Source organism: Verruconis gallopava (genome assembly GCF_000836295.1).
Source record: "Verruconis gallopava strain CBS 43764 unplaced genomic scaffold supercont1.62, whole genome shotgun sequence".
NCBI lineage: Eukaryota > Fungi > Ascomycota > Dothideomycetes > Venturiales > Sympoventuriaceae > Verruconis > Verruconis gallopava.
This window is the reverse complement of record NW_015622198.1, coordinates 61511-81855: the sequence shown is the minus strand read 5'-3', so window position 1 is coordinate 81855 and position 20345 is coordinate 61511. Positions and strand designations below refer to the sequence as shown.

At 49.4% G+C, this 20345-nt stretch overlaps 7 protein-coding genes across 8 annotated transcripts; 3 read left to right on the top strand and 4 right to left on the bottom strand.

The window, feature by feature from the left end:
- Positions 1-996: 996 nt before the first annotated feature.
- PV09_09336 (uncharacterized protein) lies at positions 997-2586 on the bottom strand (the record flags this gene model as incomplete). The annotated part of the gene is made up of 1 exon (XM_016363380.1): positions 997-2586. The coding sequence occupies one exon, from the start codon at positions 2584-2586 to the stop codon at positions 997-999; it is 1590 nt and encodes a 529-aa protein (XP_016208821.1).
- A 413-nt stretch (positions 2587-2999) lies between these two features.
- PV09_09334 (chlorophyll synthesis pathway protein BchC) lies at positions 3000-5583 on the top strand. The gene is made up of 2 exons (XM_016363378.1): positions 3000-4285; positions 4340-5583. The coding sequence occupies exons 1-2, from the start codon at positions 4103-4105 to the stop codon at positions 5303-5305; spliced, it is 1149 nt and encodes a 382-aa protein (XP_016208819.1). The 5' UTR covers positions 3000-4102; the 3' UTR covers positions 5306-5583.
- PV09_09335 (uncharacterized protein) lies at positions 3049-3611 on the bottom strand. Its single transcript, XM_016363379.1, has 2 exons — positions 3335-3611; positions 3049-3288 (listed from the first exon to the last, which is right to left on the bottom strand). The coding sequence occupies exons 1-2, from the start codon at positions 3552-3554 to the stop codon at positions 3161-3163; spliced, it is 348 nt and encodes a 115-aa protein (XP_016208820.1). The 5' UTR covers positions 3555-3611; the 3' UTR covers positions 3049-3160.
- Positions 5584-6812: 1229 nt separating the features above from the next.
- PV09_09333 (uncharacterized protein) lies at positions 6813-7869 on the top strand. The gene is made up of 3 exons (XM_016363377.1): positions 6813-6967; positions 7024-7165; positions 7223-7869. The coding sequence occupies exons 1-3, from the start codon at positions 6858-6860 to the stop codon at positions 7292-7294; spliced, it is 324 nt and encodes a 107-aa protein (XP_016208818.1). The 5' UTR covers positions 6813-6857; the 3' UTR covers positions 7295-7869.
- A 924-nt stretch (positions 7870-8793) lies between these two features.
- PV09_09332 (uncharacterized protein) lies at positions 8794-10672 on the bottom strand. Its single transcript, XM_016363376.1, has 2 exons — positions 10475-10672; positions 8794-10426 (listed from the first exon to the last, which is right to left on the bottom strand). Exons 1-2 carry the CDS (start codon positions 10602-10604, stop codon positions 9228-9230), a joined length of 1329 nt encoding a protein of 442 aa, XP_016208817.1. The 5' UTR covers positions 10605-10672; the 3' UTR covers positions 8794-9227.
- A 160-nt stretch (positions 10673-10832) lies between these two features.
- PV09_09331 (uncharacterized protein) lies at positions 10833-13091 on the top strand. The gene is made up of 2 exons (XM_016363375.1): positions 10833-12562; positions 12617-13091. Exons 1-2 carry the CDS (start codon positions 11534-11536, stop codon positions 12746-12748), a joined length of 1161 nt encoding a protein of 386 aa, XP_016208816.1. The 5' UTR covers positions 10833-11533; the 3' UTR covers positions 12749-13091.
- A 461-nt stretch (positions 13092-13552) lies between these two features.
- PV09_09330 lies at positions 13553-16059 on the bottom strand (the record flags this gene model as incomplete). Of its 2 annotated transcripts, XM_016363374.1 has the most annotated exons (9): positions 13553-13737; positions 13789-14255; positions 14306-14599; positions 14652-14871; positions 14926-15185; positions 15236-15359; positions 15419-15686; positions 15738-15820; positions 15870-16059. In XM_016363374.1, 9 exons carry the CDS (start codon positions 15978-15980, stop codon positions 13711-13713), a joined length of 1854 nt encoding a protein of 617 aa, XP_016208815.1. In that variant the 3' UTR covers positions 13553-13710. The 2 variants fall into 2 exon arrangements, with proteins under 2 accessions (XP_016208815.1, XP_016208814.1); XM_016363373.1 differs by having other exon boundaries at positions 13553-14255; positions 15870-15980.
- Positions 16060-20345: the final 4286 nt, after the last annotated feature.

Sequence of the window (20345 nt, the reverse complement as noted above, 5' to 3'; positions counted from 1 at the left end):
GCCGGGAGTACACTCTACGGAGGCGCTTCATTTCCGCAAGTGTTTCTCGGCACGTGTCGTCCCACCATCCCTTCATCTTAGGGCTGGGCCCCCTCAGAGGTAGGACCTTTTCTGTCGCTGTATGGATTGCGGAGACGACATACTGGACATACTCGTCAAGGGCTTTCTTCGTGTCTGGCCTGCGTTGTGGCTTGAGGACCTCTTTTAGGGCCTCGCAGAACTTTTCTTCATCTAGGTGTTTCCACGGGCGTTTGGGTTTGGGTTCTATCGTCCGTACCCTTGTATCTAGCGTGATGCCGATCGGTAGGTGGTCAGAGTCATGGTTAATATCCTCATCTACTCCGCAGCGGACTATCCGGTCGACCAGACCTAGCGTCATCCAACAGAGATCTATAGTTGTCTGACCAAGGCCGTTGTTAAATGTGATTGTGCCTGGCTTCAGCATATTTATCATATTGAAGTCGTCCATAATCTCGATGAGTTCCTCTGATTGTGGCTCTTCCCTGACGACTTCTGGGCCCCCCCATAATTGGTGGTGTAGGTTGAAATCGCCGAGCGCTATCTGCTCTTTCGTGGCATGTTTCCCTAGCTGGGTTCGTAAGACTGGGAGAGTGGCCGCCTGGTCTTCGCCTTGGCCTGGGTTGTATATATTATGTAGTATCAGTTCGTTCTCTGCCTCCCCTCCGCCTGTGAGGATCCGCAGCGTGCATAGGTCTCGCGTGCATTGCTCGATTTGCCAGCAGGAGTGGTCTAGGCGCCTGTTGATGAAGAAGCATACCCGCGCCGGGCATTCCTTCGTGCCATCCGTCGGATAGCAAAGGTGGAAGATGTCCTTTGCTGGGTGGTGTGTCGTGTCTTCGAATGGATTGCGCCAGGGTTCTTGAATGGCTATTATGTCATAGGTCGCTATGTTTGGGTCTCGTAGTAGCGTCGCCATGACCTGGTTCTTTGATTTGCGGACGTTATACTGCAGTATCTTCAGTTGGTCTTGTTCTGTCATTGATCGCTGTCGCTGTCGAGGTCCATATTTTGGGTGCTGCGGCGTGTTGTGGTGTCTAGGTCTATCATCTCCAGCGCTTTCCTGCTAGGCTTTGGTGGCCTCTGCGGTCGCTGATTTGACTCCTCGTTTTCTTTTCCCTCCGGCGCCGCCCTCTTCTGGCCTCTGGCGGAGGCGTGGGTCGTTTTCATGTCCCGTGTTGACCTTGTCCTCCGCAGTGGGGGGCCCGCGACAGCAGCTGGCGTGTCGCTTCCCGTCGCTGGTGCGACCGCGTGGTATCGCGGCCTACTTGCATAGGCCACCCTTACCTTGGCCAGCTCGTTTTTCCTGCTCGGGCACAGGCGGTTCCACGCCTCGTGCGCGCCGTGGCATGCTGCGCATTTCCTAGGGGCGTCCCGGTCTCCTTTGGATGGGCAGTCCCTAGAATCGTGTTCTAGCGCGCAGTAGCCACATGTCTTTGCTGCTTTGCATTGGGTTCCTATGTGGCCATATGCCTGACACTTGAAACACTGCTTCAGGCGGCACTGCCGTTCATAGCGCTCACTCTGGCACATCTCTCCTTGCCACACTAGGCCCTCATCGATAATCTTGTTGGCGTCCTCAGGCCTCGTGAATTCTACGATGATTGACGACATCGCTTTACTTGGTGCCCGCCGGGTAAGCCACCCAATGTACTTGATCTCTGCGTTTGGGATAAAGGGTTTATTGTCTTGTAGAATGGCGTTTCTCATATCTTCCTGTTTGTCCATGTCGACTGTGCTGACCCGTATGCCGTGTACTAAGACGCCGTAAGTCGGGTTCCTGACCGAGGACCCGCTACCAACTCGTGCTACCCAGTCGTCTGTGAACTGTCGCAGGAGCTGCGTCTCCTTGCCTGTTGTTGTTCGGATACTGAGGTCCCCGCTCTTCAACTGGTTGGCTGACATTATGGTGATGCCGGTGATGTGTTCATTCTCGCTTTGGGTAATCGCTTGGTTGACGTGTGTTTTAAGGGTCCGCGGGTTCATCGCTCGCAAGCGTTCGATCGTGTGGCTATCCTTGATGTTTACTATGATCTCCCGCTGGGTCGGCGCGGCGGGAGGCATCCTTTGCTCATGCATCTGCACGCTGTAGGCGCCTCTGGCCGCCGCCGCAGCATAGCTCATAGGCGTCCCCTCCCGGGGTCGTATTCCTTTGTTCTTAATGTCCTTCGCGATGTCCACCGTGGCCTTGCTAATCGCCGCTGCTTCAAGGGCCGCTGCTTTTGCCTCTTCGCTGATGATTGCTGTCTTTTGGGCTTCTGCAGTGAGGCCGCATATTCCCTCTTTTATCACCGCTAGCTCTTTCGCTGAGTCTTCTGCTCCTGTTCGGAGCTGCGCTTGGATAGCACAGACTGCGTCGTGGACATGGATAAGATCCGGGGCTTGCTGTACCTTTGTCACGAAGTTGAGGGCCGCGAAGATTATCGATTTCACTGGGTCTAGTTCAACGGTGCTGCCAGGCGTGCTATGTACGAATCGCGCCGCCGCTTGAAGGTGCTTCGCTAGTTGGGTAGCGTGCTCTGGCAGTCTGTTTGACCAGGACTCTCCCCTGGGCCAGGGAATCGACATACCTGTATCTCACGCGTTGGGCGCCGCGTCAGGCCTGTCAATCCGTCTAACTACTAGGTGGAGGAGTGTATATGCACCGTTAAAATTGCTAGATTCCAAGAATTCACGTTCTCGCTGTTGTGATGTTTTATGCCCGTGATGGAAGGATTGATTGCAGATTGTTACGAAGTAACATGGAAATCACGTGAAAGGAAAGTGATCATGCTGATCATTCATGATCGAGGTGATCGGTTTGCATTAGCGCAAGATTATGATTCGACCAAGGGAGTTGGACGAATCAAGAATGCAGTTCGCGATCAGTCTGATCATTCATGATCGAAATGATCGTTGGGGCAAGGCAGCAAGGACAGTCAAGAATTGGTCTATATAAACGTCCTGTCTCTACCGGTATTTTCATCTCTCTGTGATTTAACTGTCTAGCATAGCTAGTAGTTAGTTTGAATACATTCTCATACTCTTGAAGCTCAGACTATTCTAAGTCATAAACATAACTATCTTATTATATTCCTTCCATAATAAGCTCTTGTTATACATTGTTCCTCTGCTCTAGGAAGCTAAACCCTTCCGAAGTGGCTTACATTAGTGAAGCTAGTCGGTATTGGGAAAGTATTCCTAACACAGATGTAGTGCCGTCAGCACCACCATAGTCCTTGAAGAAGCGAGCAACGAAGACTGGGTTGACTAAAAGACCCGCCATAATTCCTATAATACTCAGAATGTGAAACAGTTCATCAGAACGGACACGAACCCGAGTTGTATCCAAATAATGCGTCCCCGAGACTCCCAAAGGCGCACGTCGCATAGAGCAAAGCAGCGCCTTTGATAGGGTATCTGGCATTGATCTTCTTCGGCTTCAACTTCTTCTCAAGCCAGCTCTCCTGTTGAGAGACGAGTTGGGCAACAGACTGAGATCGATCGCGGATCACAGCATTCTGCTCTGCAACCGAAGATCTTCTGCCGCTAGCCATGTTTCAATGGGTTAAGTATTGGAAATCAAGACTATAGTTAATGAAAACTCTGATGAGGCGAGGAGCTTATCTTCACACTCTGGCGAGGACAACCCAGTTTCTTATAGTTGTGACGGGAACATCAACCTATACCTATTCAATACAAGTGGACCTATCCATGGGGCAAATGGCGGGGTTCTGGGGTTGTAATGAGGAGTCAAGTCGTATCATGGGGAATACCGCATGGCTAACTGTCAGCATCACAATGAGGCTGAAGAAAGAGGCAAGGCTAGATTCAAAAGCTAACGTTATTTCGTATGGTCAGAGTAAAATTAATGGAGCTGCTTTGTCGAACGCTAAGGTTCCGACGGCTTCTTGGCGGAGTACCCGCCGGAACCGTTATTACTTCCGTCGGAACCGTAGATAAAACTAGGATCCGTACCTCCCCGTAGCTAGTATAATTTCAATAAGGCTCTCTCGGCTTAAACTCGGCATAAGCTCTCTATATTACTTCATATAACATGAGCGGCTGAATATGACCACATCTTCTATCGTAGGCACAATAATATATGGCGCCCTTGGCAAAAGATACGCGGAGTGAGCAGCACGATACTGCTCAGGAGCTGACAGACCGTGCCTTCGTACTACGGAAACTTGGAGAGTTCTACTATGAAGATCGGCCTCAGCCCAGCCTTCAATCTCCTCGAGACGTCTTAGTCCAAATCGTCGCGACCGGCCTGTGTGGATCTGATGTGAGTTTTCTTAATTCAAAATTATGTCATTATTGATTAACGTGGAGCAATTAGATACATTACTGGACACATGGCCGAGTTGGGCCTTACGTGGTTGAGAAACCCCTCATCCTCGGCCACGAATCCTCTGGCATAGTGAAAGCCTATGGAAGAGATGTCAAAAATCTCAAAGTGGGCGATCGAGTGGCTCTTGAACCTGGCATCGCCTGCAATACATGTACTCTTTGTCGCGGCGGAAAGTACAACCTCTGTGAATCCATGCGATTTGCTGCAACACCTCCATACGATGGCACACTATCCACTCACTACGTCCTTCCTGAAGAGTGCTGCTTCAAACTCCCGCATTCTATATCATTTGAGGAAGGTGCCTTGGTTGAACCACTCAGTGTCGCTGTACACAGTTGCAAGCTTGCAGGAATAAGTCTGGGAACATCGCTAGTGGTATATGGTGCCGGTCCAATTGGACTACTAAGCTGCGCGGTCGGTAGAGCTCTTGGGGCTACTACTATTGTAGCTGTGGATGTTGTGCAAAGTCGACTTGATTTTGCGAAAAATTATGCAGCAACCGGATCATATAAGATGGAAGAGCAACATATCGAGCTTACCGTAGAGATGGCCAGGTCAAATATAGGCATTCCGGATGGACCAGAGGTTGTTATTGACGCTACTGGTGTTGCCTCCTGTATAAATCATGGTATTACTGCCATGAGGAGAGGAGGAACTTTTGTGCAAGTGGGTTTGAGCGCTAAAAAGATCGATTTTGCTATGATGCAGATATGCGATAAGGAAATTACGCTCAAAGGCAGCTTCCGATATGGACCTGGAGATTACGCATTGGCAATTGAGCTTCTGCAAACTGGAAAAGTCAATTTAAAAGAACTCATCACGCACATACATGATTTTGACGACGCGGAAAAAGCCTTTGAGACGGTACTGAAGCGAGAAGGTATCAAGAGTATCATACGTGGTCCTAACTTTACAGGTCAAAATCCAACAAATTTTATTGAAATTTTTGGATAGCCTATGCAAAACGGTTTATTGGAATATATTATGATTGATTATCATTTATTCTATATATAGTCGAATACATTTCCCTTGCAGGTCTACGCAGACTGTCTATCTACCTTGAGTGTGTTATAACCATAACACGGGAAACACCAAGAACCATCATTAGAACTATTGGTTCGGGAAGAAAGAACCAATTGAAAGTGCAGTAGCGCTCATTAGGTCTTGGCATGAGCAGGATGAGCACGAATTTCCTATGTCTATAAAAACATCCTGTCCCTACCTCATTAACGGCTCTCTGTAGTTTAACTCTCTAGTTTACCTAGTAGTTAGTCTGAATACTCTCTCTTACTTGAAAGCTCATACTACCCTAAGTTATAAAGCTGAACTATCTTATTATCTCTCCTCTCTCAATAAGCCCTAGTTCTCTCTTGTTCCCTTTGCTCGAGGAAGCCCATCCCTTCCGAAGTGGCTTACGATAGTAAAGCTAGTCGGTATAGGGAAAGTATTCCTAACAATATGGTGCTCAAAAAAACTGCTTCCGTCTGTATGAATATAAAGGGCCCCTGCGCTTAATATCTTATTATTCTAATTATATGCTTCTTCATTTCTAATGTCTATATATATTGTTAATCCTGCTTAATATAGTAGTATGATTAATAACAAGATCTTTTCTATTGTCTCCGTGCTTCGTTCATCCATCTTCCTGTTACGAAGTAACACGTGATGACTCACGTGAAATGCTTAACTTATTTTGATCAATTGAGCAAAATGACCATACCGGCCTATCAAAGAAAGGAATGATTACTCTATCACTGATGATTGGCGAAAGAGCTCATTTAAGGAAAATGATCAAGGCAACAAGGACTTATGATTCTGGTCTATAAAAACATCCTGTCCCTACCTCCGTTCGCAGTTCTCTGTAATTCAACTGTCTAGTTTACCTAGTAGTTAGTCGAATACATTCTCATATCCTGAAGCTTATACTATTCTGAGCCATAAACATAACTATCTTATTATATTTCCTTTCATAATAAGCCTTAGTTATACGTTGTTCCTCTGCTCTAGGAAGCTGTCACGGAACCACTAGAAGTGATCTGCTCAAGTTGTCACGTGAGGTAAGCTGATGAGGCTATCAACTATCTATTCAGTTGTGCTGTACTAAAGTATCGTACAATAATCAAGACGTTGCATGAAGAAGGGAAGGCCCGAAAGTAGTTCTTGCTGAGAATATAAAGGGGGCCTTATCACACCTTTCCTAATTGGGATTTGGGCGCGCGCGCGGTGAAATCGAATTAGGAAGTCAGTTTAGTTCAGGAGTCCAGTTGGCCAACGTTAGGTAACGTTGGGTCATGTTAGGTCATGTTAGCTGATGTCAGTGCTGCTTTAATCAGACAGGCAACAGGATGGTGCCAATCACGTGTCATAGGGGTGACCCCATGACAGAAGCTAAACCCTTCCGAAGTGGCTTACATTAGTGAAGCTAGTCGGTACTGGGAAAGTATTCCTAACACTTCCGTGCCTCTGCTCAGACTTTCTGCAGTAGCATGTTGTATTGGCATGTTCTATGGTCTCTTCTTTGCGGCTGTCTACTAGCTCCGGGGTTCCTAGGCTGGATTGCAACCGTCCTACTGCCTCTAGGTTATATCTCCATATCTTCTGTTTTCTGGGTAGTAGGTGCGTTTCGACGTTCAGTGCTGGCCAGGAGATTGCCTGATATGCCCTGCTGATAGCGCAGGCCCCCTTGCCTGGATACACTCCAGTTTGGTCTGCTTCTGTCTATTGTATGGTCCGTCATTATGGCTGAAGATTATTCTGATCATTCTTGGAGAAATGTTTAGAATGATCACACACTTGATCTTACGTCTTACCTTGGTAACACTATTCCCTTCCTTATCAAGCTTGTCCCAAGCCTAATTTCTGCTACTTAAGGGATTAGCGCCCAACCATTCGCGGGACAAAGATGTGACCATCCGACTCCCGCCGCAAATGACTTGCATCTGAAATAGAATCTTTTGGGGAAGATTCTTGAGAAGCTCAAGAATTTGAGTGCCGAGCGTCAAAGAATAGATGAGGAGCAACAGAGGATAAACGCAGAGGAGCAGAAAATCCTTTCGCAACTTGTTCGAATTCTCAAGATCCTAAATCTTGCCGAGGATCGCGCAAAGGCAAAAGCTGCTGCCTAATGGATGAACTGAAAGAAGAGGAAGAGGCAGAGAATCTGGAACGGCGGCCTAACAGACGGAGAGCTTCGCGAGACGACTGATACCGTCACCTTCGATCCAGCTACCAAAGTCTTCACCGGAGGGATCCCAACTGAGCTAGGATTCTGAGCGTAGAACGGCTGTGTTAGGAATATCTTCCCAATGGCGACTAGCTCTGCTAACGCAAGCTACTTCGGAAGTTATGAGCTGCCTCGAGCCAGTGGGCAGCAGTATTTTCTCCGGGGGTGTTGAGGAAAGGGACGATCAATAAGAGGAGAAAGACTTTATAGCTTGGGGTAGTGAAGCTTCAGGTACGGAAGGAGATTCAAACCGACAGAATAGATAAACTATACAATTTAATTACAGTGATCGTAGGAGAGTCAGAGCCCATTCTTTTACAGACAAACGAAATTCTGGTGCTCGTCCTGCTCATTTTCAAAAGAATGAGCTCCATGAGCGCATGCTTCACCCTTTTGGTTATGTCCTGCATTAATGATCATTCTGCTCGTTTTTTCAGAAATGAGCAAAATGAGCGTTCTCTTGTGATATCACGTGTGGCCTGCGTAAAATTTACGCTTTTGAAGCCTGCTCAGCGTTGCCGAAATGATTGAGTGATGTACACTTCCTGCTAGCCCGGCTGGTCGTCGGATAATTATTGCTAAGTCTGACAGTATTTTAGCAGTCTCTCTGTGGGCTTCAGCTGATAGACCCCTTAGATAAAAGAGATACTGGAATATCTCTGTAGTTTACACAAGGCATAGAAAAACAAATGCTCTGCTGCTACCTCGTTCCAAGACCGAAGTTGATTAAAGGAGATACACCAAGGAGCAATCCAAGGATGGTTTCCATCATGATCCTACTATTCATCCTTAATCTTTTGACTGATGCATTCAATAGTCCCTTTATCTCGCCGCCTTAATCATTTCCGGTTATCTTTGACAGTCCAATCATTGCTGATTCACAGCATCGCATCAAATAAATCATTGACAGGAACGAAATTGCAATACATTTGAGTGGAGAACGAATGTGGTGATGATGAAAAGATTCAATATGGAATAATAATAGTGTCTAAAAACAGGACTACACCAACATTCGGCTTTTACTATTGCCGACTTCCCACATAGCTCGCCGACGACGTGCGAAAAGATCGAATTTTGAATCTTCGCTGGAACCTTGAATAAGAGACGATCTTCTTAGGATCAAAGGAACGCATTTCTAGAATATAGATCCACAAGTAGGACTGCTAGATTCGTTTATGGCTACCCATGCAGGTCTTTTTTCCTGAATTTCCAATACGTGCTCTAAGATTGGCTTCTTGGTTCACGCCATCTGATTCATTAGAGGCATGGTTGTATTCTCATTGTGCAATTTGCCGTTGGCAGGGGTAAAGGTGGACAGAAGCAGGATAAATATTGCTAGGAGTTGAGCAGGCAACCAAAAGCCCTTCGGCTATGCTCCGTTGGCTGGCTACCCATACCACTGTAGCGGTACAACCTCCTGGCTACTAATAGCCGTTCATATCATGTGCTTACGTTTCCGGGGTGGAGCACTCCTAATATTCGCTTCAATTTGCCCGATATGATTTGTTCAGCTGTAAATCGAAGGGTGGGAGGCATATGAAATTACCTGGCAGTTTCACGATGAATTTTTGATCCGAAATTGTGTAAAACGTCAGGAGGCTATGCTACTTCGATGTCTAGTCACGTAAGTGCCAACTCGTTTCTGTGCCCGATTTACGCTTGTATATCCTCATTACAGGTCGATTCGTCGATGTCTGCATCCAGGGCTCGCCACTGCCAGACAAAAAACTTCCAATTGAGTTGATCCCTCCAAAATAAACCATGCCCAAGTGAGTCTTGTTCAGCATAGAGAGCGCCCGTCTTTGGTACTCGCTTTCCGAAAACGACACGGCTGAATCGGGAATGCAAGATAGCCATGGCGCACATAACACAAGGTTCATGTGTAAGATATATCTCCAGATCAAGACAAAGATAGCCATTTGGTGTTAAATTGTCAGCGGCTTTTAAATACAGCTCCTCCAAGTCAGATACCGGACGAGCAGTAAAAGGCCATGGCTCCTGTGTGATCTCTGAAGATATCAGATCACGAAACTCGTTCTCGACTGGGCTAGCCACGCCTTCGGATAGTTGTGCAAGTACACGTCTCTTTTGCGCGACCATTGCAATGGCTCTAAGAACGGCATGCCCCATTACATTTCCCGAAAAACCTTGACCAGGTGTATGAGGACACTCAGGTGAATCATGACGAGCAATGTCTGCAAAGCGGGCATCGCCTGCTACTGCGACGATCCTCGTTTTCTTTGAGCCGTTGACGCGTTCCACAACAACGGCGCCAACTCCTATGCCAAGTCCTTGATCACTTCCGCAGTCAGCTACACAGCGAGCCAGATTTACGTAGCGATCAGCATCGCCGTTGGCAACAAGTTCCAGCTCCGCACGTTTGACCAGCGAAGGATGTGGTCCGTAGGGATTGGTATTCCTGTAGATTGTTGGCCAATATTTCTCACTCCAGGAGGACGCTTGTTCAGCTGAGGTGGGGGCGAAGATAGGTACTACGATCTCTCGCACTTCCGGAGACAGTGGTTTGAAAAGCTCTACGTGATCCTGAAAGAGCCGCTCCAAGGCACTTAAAGAAATCGTTGCCGTGGGGCAGACCAACACGTGGCTTGTTGTTGACCTCGCTTGCCGCGGCGAAGATAGCGGTTCGGTTGAGGACTCAGCCAAGGAACGAGCCTCCCCGTCGGCGCTGGTGTTACTCCCAGCAACGCCGATATGGCGCGGAAGGAACTCAGGTTTTACAAAGCGACGCAAGTGCTGCAACGAACTTGTGACCTCGGCGGGGACAACACCACGCAGCACATTCAGCAGATCACTTGCCGACTGATTCGGTACCTCGACAATGTATGCAGACGCTCGCGACAGTTAGATGGTGAGTTACGTGTCCAACTAGGGTGTTTTACCTGTCTCCGTGCTCGCCTGGACTTCTGCCTTGGTACGTAACGGTGTCAGCGTTCCTCGGACGATGCGTTTCTCATCGTGACCTTGCTGGGCAGGAATGCGCGCCTGTCCTGGTGTTGTCACGTCCTTCATCAAAGGCGCCAGCTAGGGGGGATTGTTGACGCGTTTCATCAAGACGAAGTCGACGCCCAGAGAGCCCGAGTCTTGCTTTTTCATTTTCAATTTTTTTTTTTTTTTTTTTTTTCCTCTGCTCGCCTGGCGCTCAGCGCACGTGCGTTTGGCGACGCCGGGCTAGCGTCATGCAATCACGCCGAGCGCGCGAGTCACCTCCGCCGCCAGCTCACCAACCTCCTTGCATGAGGATGATTCGCCTATCTCACCGCTAGTTGTGCCTGCTGTTCTTCTACGGCATCCTGCGGCTGTGCCCAGGCGCGTGGTGATCGCACGAGTCTTTGGGTAACGCGGGCCGTCTCTTTGTTGTGTGTTGAGCTAAGTGTACAACGCCGACTCGTACCGCGCCTCGACTCGCGCCGCCGACACGCCTTTCAGCCTCGATGTGCCCTGTGCTCACTCGGCTTTCATTTCTGTTTCCTCGTCGCTTTTCGTACTCGTCGGACCTCGCTGTCATCAGACGTCATCGTTCTCGTTCTGGTTGCCAGGGGAAATCGGCAATGACTTCGCAGAATCGAGTCCTGACGCCCGTGTCACTATTGACTTTCGGGCAAGCGTCAAGGGTCTGGTGCGATGTGGGCGTCCAAGATTGGGTTGTTCAGTTGAACACTGCATTAACTCCCGCTGCAGCTCGGCAACCGGTGGCTGGGAGTAATTCACTGACGTTCTTGGTGCTTGAGCGTCGTACTCATGCACGGGTAACGTCGTCAATAGCAGGCACAAGCTAACCTTGGAATAAAGAATGCGTCAACGTCCAACCGAGCGAATCCTCGCCACGGAAAATTATAAGGCTGCATGCATTGCATTTCGAACTGCTGACTTTCAGCCCCGACCAGTTTCGTCTTTGCCTGCCGCATCGTGTCCTTCTTTACATCTCGCGGCTGGTCAAAATGAAATTCTTAAGCATCAGTTCCCTGGCGCTTGCTCTTCTGCTGGCATGTTCCTACGATGTGAAATCCAACAGTGCGAATGCTGGTTTGATGCGACGGAAAAATCATGACGGTAGTCATGATGGATTCAAGCTGCCGCCATTTTTACAAAGCCATTGGCACACCAAGCATCTCGTTGCTCCCAAGATGACTGCGGCGGAAGCAATGGATTACTACTTCCCTCTCCTCAGACGAGGCTGCCCCTCAGACGGCGGCGATAATGATGACAACCCGGATAGTGGCGGAGGCAACAGCCCAGGCAACGGCACAAGCGGAGGTGGTGTCCCAGAGCCAGTACCTGGCAATTGGTCCATTCGCAACCTTAATACAGTCTCATCTGTCTATAATCTCACAGTCTATCCAAAAAATCTACCACTCTTCCTGAACGAGACGGACATCGGATTGCCTTTCTTCAACGAGAACGTCACTGGCCGCGTCACTCCCCTGGGTAACTTTTCAGGATACGAAGACAGCATTGAGTACTTTTGGGGCCTCGCTCCTGTTCCAGTTGATCCTTCGACGGCTGCCATCTCGCAAGCTGTGGTAACCCACTTCACAAGCGGTTGTCCAGAGGTTGCTTCATCCATGGTCGAACTTACGGTGACGAACGTCGTCGGTCCAAACAACGGGACGTTCATCACAAAACTCAAACAAATTGCCTTTTGGCGCTTCGATACAACTGGTCGGATCATTGCTTACGACGCGTGGATCCCAAACCTGCAAAATTTCGTAGGCAAAATCACAGATCCGTCGGTTGGTATCTACAGTGGTGGTGGATATGTGCCCTCAACGACTGACATGACCACCACTGAAGGTCAGATTTGTCAGCTGCAGGCACAATTCTGCACTGGAGGGAACCAAGTCTATTCGAGCGTGGACGAATGTATTGGGGTGCTGATGTCAAAACCGTACGGAACGTTCGACGAGGCATGGGGAGACAATGTTGTCTGTAGGCGTGTTCACGTCTTGCTCACTCCCCTTCGGCCTGCAGTGCGTCTCTCGTTCGAGTCTCTTGAATCTCTCGTTTGCTAACATTGTGAATAGGTGCATTGTGCTCATGTGGGTCCTACGGGAGGCGGAAAGTGCGTGGACCCCAACTACAACGATGTCTACTTCGACGATGAAGAGCTTTTTGGTTCAAACTCAATCTTCCAGTGCCCTGGCGATTCTCTCTAGGGCGGCACTTCATTTTCACAAATGGTCGCGTACCATCTTTTACGATACTCCGATGATGCATACTCTCGTGATGACTTATGGCTAATCGCAGTAACGACTCAATGATATTATGACTACAGAATGCTGTATTATACTTCTGGAATGCGTTCTAATGGAATCGAGAATTGATTGTACATAGGAAGTGTACAAAAATCGAGGGCGGCTTGGTGCTATTCTCGATAGAAACCCATCGAGGGTTGGCTGAGATCACAAGGAATTGAGCTCTTACTTTGAAAAAAAAATTTTTTTTTGAATCCTTTTTGTCAGAATCAAAACAAACAACATTTTGTGCAACGACCGTAATGAAGACAGTTTGATGTTTTTATGTGATGTCTCTCAAGTTGGTTCCACTTACGTGGATCCCGCATCTCCGTGTCCATCTTCCTGGGGCGCTAGGGTTGTACTTCCGTTCCACAGGAACGGCGCGTTAGTATGCATTTATGGCTGTGTGCATCAGCCCAAAATTCATTCTTGATTACCTGTCAAATCGTGCGCAGCTGCGAGCGTGTATTGAACGGAATCGAGTGGATGGGTTTTTGACCGGTGGAAGATGAAATGTTGGCCTCTCATGGTCGATATGTTCCACATTCAAATGCTTTGCCCACGTTCTGTTGCGCTGTTACAGGATTCGGGTGTGCTCGGCCAATTGCCAATTGCCGCGAACCTGCGTTTCTGAGGTTGATCCAAATGTCAGACACGGATTTGTTACGTCTATCAGCATCGGGCACAATTTTGACGCAAGGCGTGGTTAGATGCACATTAAACATGACTATCCAGTGTTGCAAGATGAAAATACCCAGCAGTTGCCTACATCCCTGCGAAACCAGATCTAGCCCAATATCCGCAAAAGCTATCTAAATTCTAAAAGTCCACCATTCACTCTTTCGCCTGCCTTGATTGACGGCAAGTTTATCAATATGTGATCACACTCCTTTAATTATGTCGGCAGCCTTTGAAGGGTCAGATCCTTAGTTTTTGCGTTCTGGAAGATATCCACTTGCCTTCTCAGCAATCGCATAGACCGTGGCCATGGTGTGAGCCGAAGGTAACATGGGTATCACGCTCGCATCAACTACGCGCAAGTTCGACACTCCGTACACTTTGAGTCCTGGATCTACAACACCCCCGAGCTCTCGTGGCAGCATTGCTGACGTGCCCGCTGGGTGCCATGCAGTAAGCAACGATGTGCGCACATAAATCTCTAAAGCATCACCAACGTCCACAATCGGCACTACCTCATACAGGCCAATAGCCTTCATGTCATCAGTTTGGATCAGTCGCTTGATGAGACGAATGCATTCGATTATCATCTGAACATCAGAGGGATGAGTTAAGTATCGCGGGTCCACAAGAGGCGGTGCCCATGGGTTCTTGGAGGACAAGCGAACCGTACCACGCGACATGGGATTCATCAAGGTGCTGATGATCTCTGCTCCGCCTTGGAACCATATTAACTCTACACCAGCGCCTGAAAGCAATTAACCACTGAATTGTTCGTCCTACAGATCAAAGACTTGCCTGTTCGACTTGCAGTCAAGTCGTGAATTTTTTGTGCGATACGCCTGTATCCTGCAACTACATCTGGATGGGTCTCTGCGCTCAAGTACTGAACGGCTGAATCTGGAGACATGGAAGCGATAATGTTTGCAGCGTCCTGGATTCGAGATGTGTAGTTCAGAAACGGAATAAAAGCAACTGAGTCGCCCGCCTCCGTCCATCTTCCGGTTCTGTTAAGGTAGTACAAGTCGCCCTGCTCGGCATCCAAGATCGGGTTCAATGTGATATCATAAATACTAGGTACGCCAGGCGCAACTTCATGGAATAAAGTCAGTATTTATGCGGGCCGCGATTTGTTCCAACTCACCACCTCCCAACGTTGGCGCGCCTGCGTGGTCGTGGAGGTTGGCTCCAACTCCAGGTAGGTCAACGATAGTTTCAATTCCGACTTGTTCGAGCACGGATTTCTGGCCAATACCGGACAGTTGCAGTAGTTTCGGCGTCTGAAGAGCTCCACCTGAGAGAATGACTTCGCCAGTGTCCGTGAGAAGTGCTGTCCTTGTTTGATCTGCGTGTGATGGGGAGTACTGAGAAACTTAGTCAGTCGTCCCAGACGGATAAGATCAGCGATTTTGCAGCACCTCGATACCAGTGACTCTGACGACACCGTCGACGGTTGAAGTCAGCAACTTTGTCACAGTATTCTCAATCAGAACATGGAAGTTAGGACGTGGCGTTCCGCCCTCACCAAAAATAGGATCGTAGTAAGCGATGCGAGCATCGCAGCGAGATTGATTTTTATGATTTAGAGAATGCAAAGTTAGCGTAGAACCTAATGAATCGCACATCTGCTCATAAGCTTGCTGAATTCCTAATTTCCTCAGCCCATCCAAAAAGTTTTCTACTCTCGCGTTACCTCAAGCCTGACGGCGTCGTAAAAGAACAACCTACTGTTCTGGGGATAATGATACTCATCATAGCTAGCGTGGACAGGTCCATTGGTGCCATGACACTCAGGGTTGTAGTGCACGCCGAAGGGAGCCTCATTTGGACCAGGTGGAGTGGTGGTCTCTGACTACGAGAAAGTTGTCAGAATGGTCGTTGAACACGAGACAACATGGATAAAATGCCCACCTTTTTAAAATAAGGAAGAAGGCCATCCCAATCCCAGCCGGGATTGCCAAAGCTAGCCCAAGCATCATACTCTGGCTTGCTTCCACGGCCCCATATCATAACGTTAATGGAACTACCTCCACCTAGCAGACGGGCTTGTTCCATTATCACAGGACGATTCAAGATAAGTCCTTCTTGAGGCGTTGTGGTTGTGTTCCATTGATATTTCAAGTCCAATGCAGTGAAGATCTGGAACCGTGGAATCATAATTTCCTTTTCATAGTGATGGCTGTCAGTGGATTAGTATAGACTACAGAGCAAGGGGCGACGCTTCGCATACAGTGGCCCGGCTTCTAGCAGTAGAACAGTTTCTACACCTCTCGTCAGAAATTTAACGGAAACATCGGACTGTTTGTGAGCGCACTGGTTGGATCTTCAGACAGCCTATTTGCTACCGTAATCCCCGCCGTACCCCACCAACCACTATGTAATCATAAGCATCGCGAAGCTCATTGCTGCTGACTGGCAATGAGTTCACAGAGTAAACTAGACATGCCAGAAGTAGACGTGGGAGAAACATCATAATGCAAAGCTAAGGGAAGAATTTCGACATCTCAATGACACTGAAAAACCACATTGCAGTACCTGAAATAGTGCTAAGGGCTTTGATTCGGCGGCCCAGACCACTTTAATGATTAAACTTGAGTGAATTTTCGGCAGCACCCGTACTCTACAAGAAGCGAGGGCCGCTGGGCCAGGCTAAAGGAGCGCACGGGTCTGTAATGACACATTTGCACTTCTACTGCACGCTTGCAATGACATGTTGATGACATTGCCGGTCTCCAGGAGCTGCAACGATTGGAGGAGCCATGATTCCATACGCAGATCAACGATCAGGCTGTCGTTAAGCGGTAAAAAGGGCAGATAACCGAACACTACAATGTCCCTTGTCGTGAGTCAAACAAGCCACGACCAGGGAGGATTGCCGTACATGCGGCTTCTGAATCTAACTTATTCATTGAGATGCCAGAAGAGTGAAAGTACGCTCCTCACTATCGGAACGCTTCATTACGAATCCAAAGCGTTTTCAAGATTGATTGTTTGATTGATTTGATCCTACTCGGTTTTGGCTGCAAATTATCTGTAGCTATGCCCGGTTAGGCGGGCTTCATCAAGTGACCGACACGTGATGTGCTAACTTATGGCCAATCATAAGACCAGCAAGTGGCTCCACACGTCCCTCTTCACCATGCGTGCAAACTTCGGAGTAAACAAACATGGCTAGTCTCCTCTTCCACCCACCCTCTTACTATCTGCCTCTATCTTCAAATGCCCGGTGCGCGTTTGTTGATAGTGGCTCTACTACTAGCTATTCTGCTATGTACAGGCTCAGAGGGGTATGCCCCATGTTTCGCCATCCTTGATACCTTCAGTCTCCACCCAATACTTCGCATCGCCTATTCGCTCGGCGCCCTTTGCCCTAGGGCCCTCGCCTGTTCCATAAGTGTGATCGCTTTCGTGGCTAGCTTGCGTGTTGAGAGTACCTTTCGCAGGTCCTCTCTGCCCGACAGGCTCCCGAATCCGAGCCGTCGTTCGTCCTGGAGCAGTCGGCACCGCAGGAGCGTATGCGCGACTGTTTGGCGGCCTCCGCTGCAGGGGCATCCTGGGTCCTCGAAACCTGGAACACGTTGGAAGAAGAGGAAGTCTCTGAGCCCGATCTTCTCGGTTCTCATCTGCACGAGTAAGGCGCTCTCGGCCTTAGTTAGGCCCTTATGTAGCTGTAGCACCTTCTTATCTGGTAGCGGTGTGTGCCGGTATGTAGCTCTGCCCCTCGTCTCCTGCTGCCAGCTTGTGGTCCAGCGGGTGCGGGTAGTCTTATTGACCCACGTCTTTAGCGTGGTTCTCAGCGGGTGTAGGCGGGGAGGCGTTGGGGCCCTATGGCTTTCCATGCCTTCTTCTGTCCATCCTGCGGCTGTCTTCGCGGCCAGGTCAGCCTCTTCGTTACCGTCTATCCCTTCGTGGGCCGGGATCCAGTGGATGGTAATAGTAGGGCCATCCTTATGTAGCTGCTTAAGCCGCCGCATAATCTGCTTAGTAATGTATGCTCCAGAGCGGCCTTGCTTCGTCGTCGTTTGTCGTAATCCGCACCACCGGACCTTGCTGCCATGGTGGCGCTATAAATGGCATTATCTTTTCGTGCTTTTCAAGATCTACAGCTCCCTGCTCTTGCAGTTGGCGGGCAATCCAGCGTAGGGGGCTTATCTGTGGTGCTCTGCGCTGGGAGGGAGGGTCGTCTCCATTGCCGGCGTCCGATAGCTCCGGCATGCTATTGACTGTAAGGATCCGGCCCAGTGCGTCGGCGTTGTGCTTCCATATCTGATGCTTGATGGGGAGCAGGTGCGCTTCAATATCCAGGGCCGCCTGTGAGGTTGCCCTATACGCCCCGCATATAGCTCTCGCGCCTTGGGCCTCGAGGGTCTTGAGCGTCTTGAGCGTGGCGGCCGTGTATCTACCCTCTGTACCTCCTGGGTTTGACCAGGCGGAGCATGCGTACATCATTTGCGGCAAGGCCGTGCCTCTATAGATTTTCCGCATGTCCTGTAGGCCTATGCCCCAGGTAGAGCTTCTGATGGAATTTAGTGCGGCGATTGTTTTTGTGACTTTCCGGCGTATCTCTGTGATGTGTTCCTTCCATTTTAGCTTTCAGTCCATAATGACCCCAAGGTACTTGCATATAGTCTTAGCCGGGATGGTGATTCTCTGGGTTACTAGCGGCCTTTTAAAGTCGATGCGGCTGTGTGCTCGTGTGAAGTGTACTAGCTGGAACTTTTCTGGTGCGAATTTCGCGCCATGCATTTGTGCCCAATGGTGAGCCTTTTCTAGTGCTAGTTCAATCTTCCCACAGGTTTCGTCTGTGGAGTCACCGCACGCCAGGGTCGCGGCGTCGTCGATGTATCCTACTGTCGTCACCTCCTCTACCCCGCACTCCTCTATAAGATCTGCATTGTAGTAGATATACAGGATGGGTGAGAGGGGTGAGCCCTGCGGGATACCCGTTTCAATCCGGTACTCCTCTGATTCGTATCTGTCGAGCGCAATCCTTGTGCGCCTGCCGCTCAGAAAGCTTGCTATCCAGCGTACCATTGTTTCATCAACCTTCCGCTTCCGGAGGTTGTGTAAGAGCCGTTTGGAAGAGACATTGTCAAATACCCCCATCACGTCCAGAAGGAGAAGGCTAGCCACTCTCACCTTGCCTTTATTCCATGTTTCGTAAATACGTTCGATTATCGCGTGTAGCGCATGTTCTATAGACCGCAGCTTCCGGCCTCCGACATGTCGGCTGGGAAGCACCTGATATTTCTCTACCAGAAAGCTGAGTCGCCGGGCGATGACTGTGTCCATGACCTTCCCAATCGTATTCAGAAGCGCGATTGGGCGGTACGCTTTAGGAATTGTATAGTCGTCCTTTCCAGGCTTTCGTAGTACCACTGTGGTCGACTCGCGGAAGTGGGCCGGGCAGTATCCTAATTTTAGGCTTTGATTGATGATGGTCGTGAGGTACGGTACTAGTATTCCTGCGGCTGCCTATAGCGCCCTATTTGATATCCCGTCTGGCCCTGGGGCCTTTAGCGGGGCTGCGGCATGGATTGCTTCCAATACTTCCTTTCTGGTGACCTTCGGCATCTGTACCTGCCCTGAATAGGACGCCCCTTCGATATCGCTCAGATCCGCCTCCCGTGGGGGCGGGAAGAAGGTCTCTCTGAATATATCCGCCTTTATTTGTGGCTCTGTTGCTGGGGCATCCCCTGGGACATCAGGCCTCCGTATCATGGGTGTGATGCTTGGGGCTTGGTTGCCCCTGTTGCGTGCCCATTTTGCGACCTTCCACAGTGACTCGACCGAGCTCGCCGCTTCTGTCACCCGGTCTCTGTGTGCTTTCTGAAGTGCCCTTGCGATGGTCTTGCCCTTGAGTTTCCTAGCTTGTTGATAGTCCTCCCACGCTTTAATTGTTGGCCGCCGGGAGTACACTCTACGGAGGCGCTTCATTTCTGCAAGTGTTTCTCGGCATGCGTCGTCCCACCCTTCCTTCATCTTAGGGCTGGACCTCCTCAAAGGTAGGACCTTTTCTATCGCTGTATAGATTGCGGAGACGATGTGCTGGACATACTCGTCGAGCGCTTTCTTCGTGTCTGGCCTGTGTTGTGGTGTGAGGACCTCCTTTAGGGCCTAACAGAACTTTTCTTCGTCTAGGTGTTTCCACGGGTGTTTGGGTTTGGGTTCTACCGTTCGGATCCTTGTGTCTAGCGTGATGCCGATCGGTAGGTGGTCAGAGTCATGGTTAATGTCCTTATCTACCCTGCAGTGGACTATCCGGTCGACCAGACCCAGTGTCATCCAACAGAGATCTATGGTTGTCTGACCAAGGCCGTTGTTAAATGTGATTGTGCCTGGTTTCAGCACATTTATCATGTTGAGGTCGTCCATGATCTCAATAAGTTCCTCTGACTCTGGCTCTTCCCTTATGACTTCTGGGCCCCCCCATAATTGGTGGTGTAGGTTGAAGTCGCCGAGCGCTATCTGCTCTTTCGTAGCGTGTTTCCCTAGCTGGGTTCGTAGGACTGGGAGGGTGGCCGCCTGGTCTTCGCCTTGGCCTGGGTTGTACACATTATGCAGTATCAGCTCGTTTTCTGCCTCCCCTTCACCCGTGAGCATCCCCAAGGTGCATAGGTCTTGCGTGCATTGCTCGATTTGCCAGCGGGCGTGGTCTAGACGCTTGTTGATGAAGAAGCATACCCGTGCCGGGCGTTCCTTCGTGTTATCCGTCGGATAGCAAAAGTGGAAGATGTTCTTTGCTGGGTGGTGTGTCGTGTCTTCGAATGGATTGCGCCAGGGTTCTTGAATGGCTATTATATCATAGGTCGCTATGCCTGGGTCTCGGAGTAGCGTC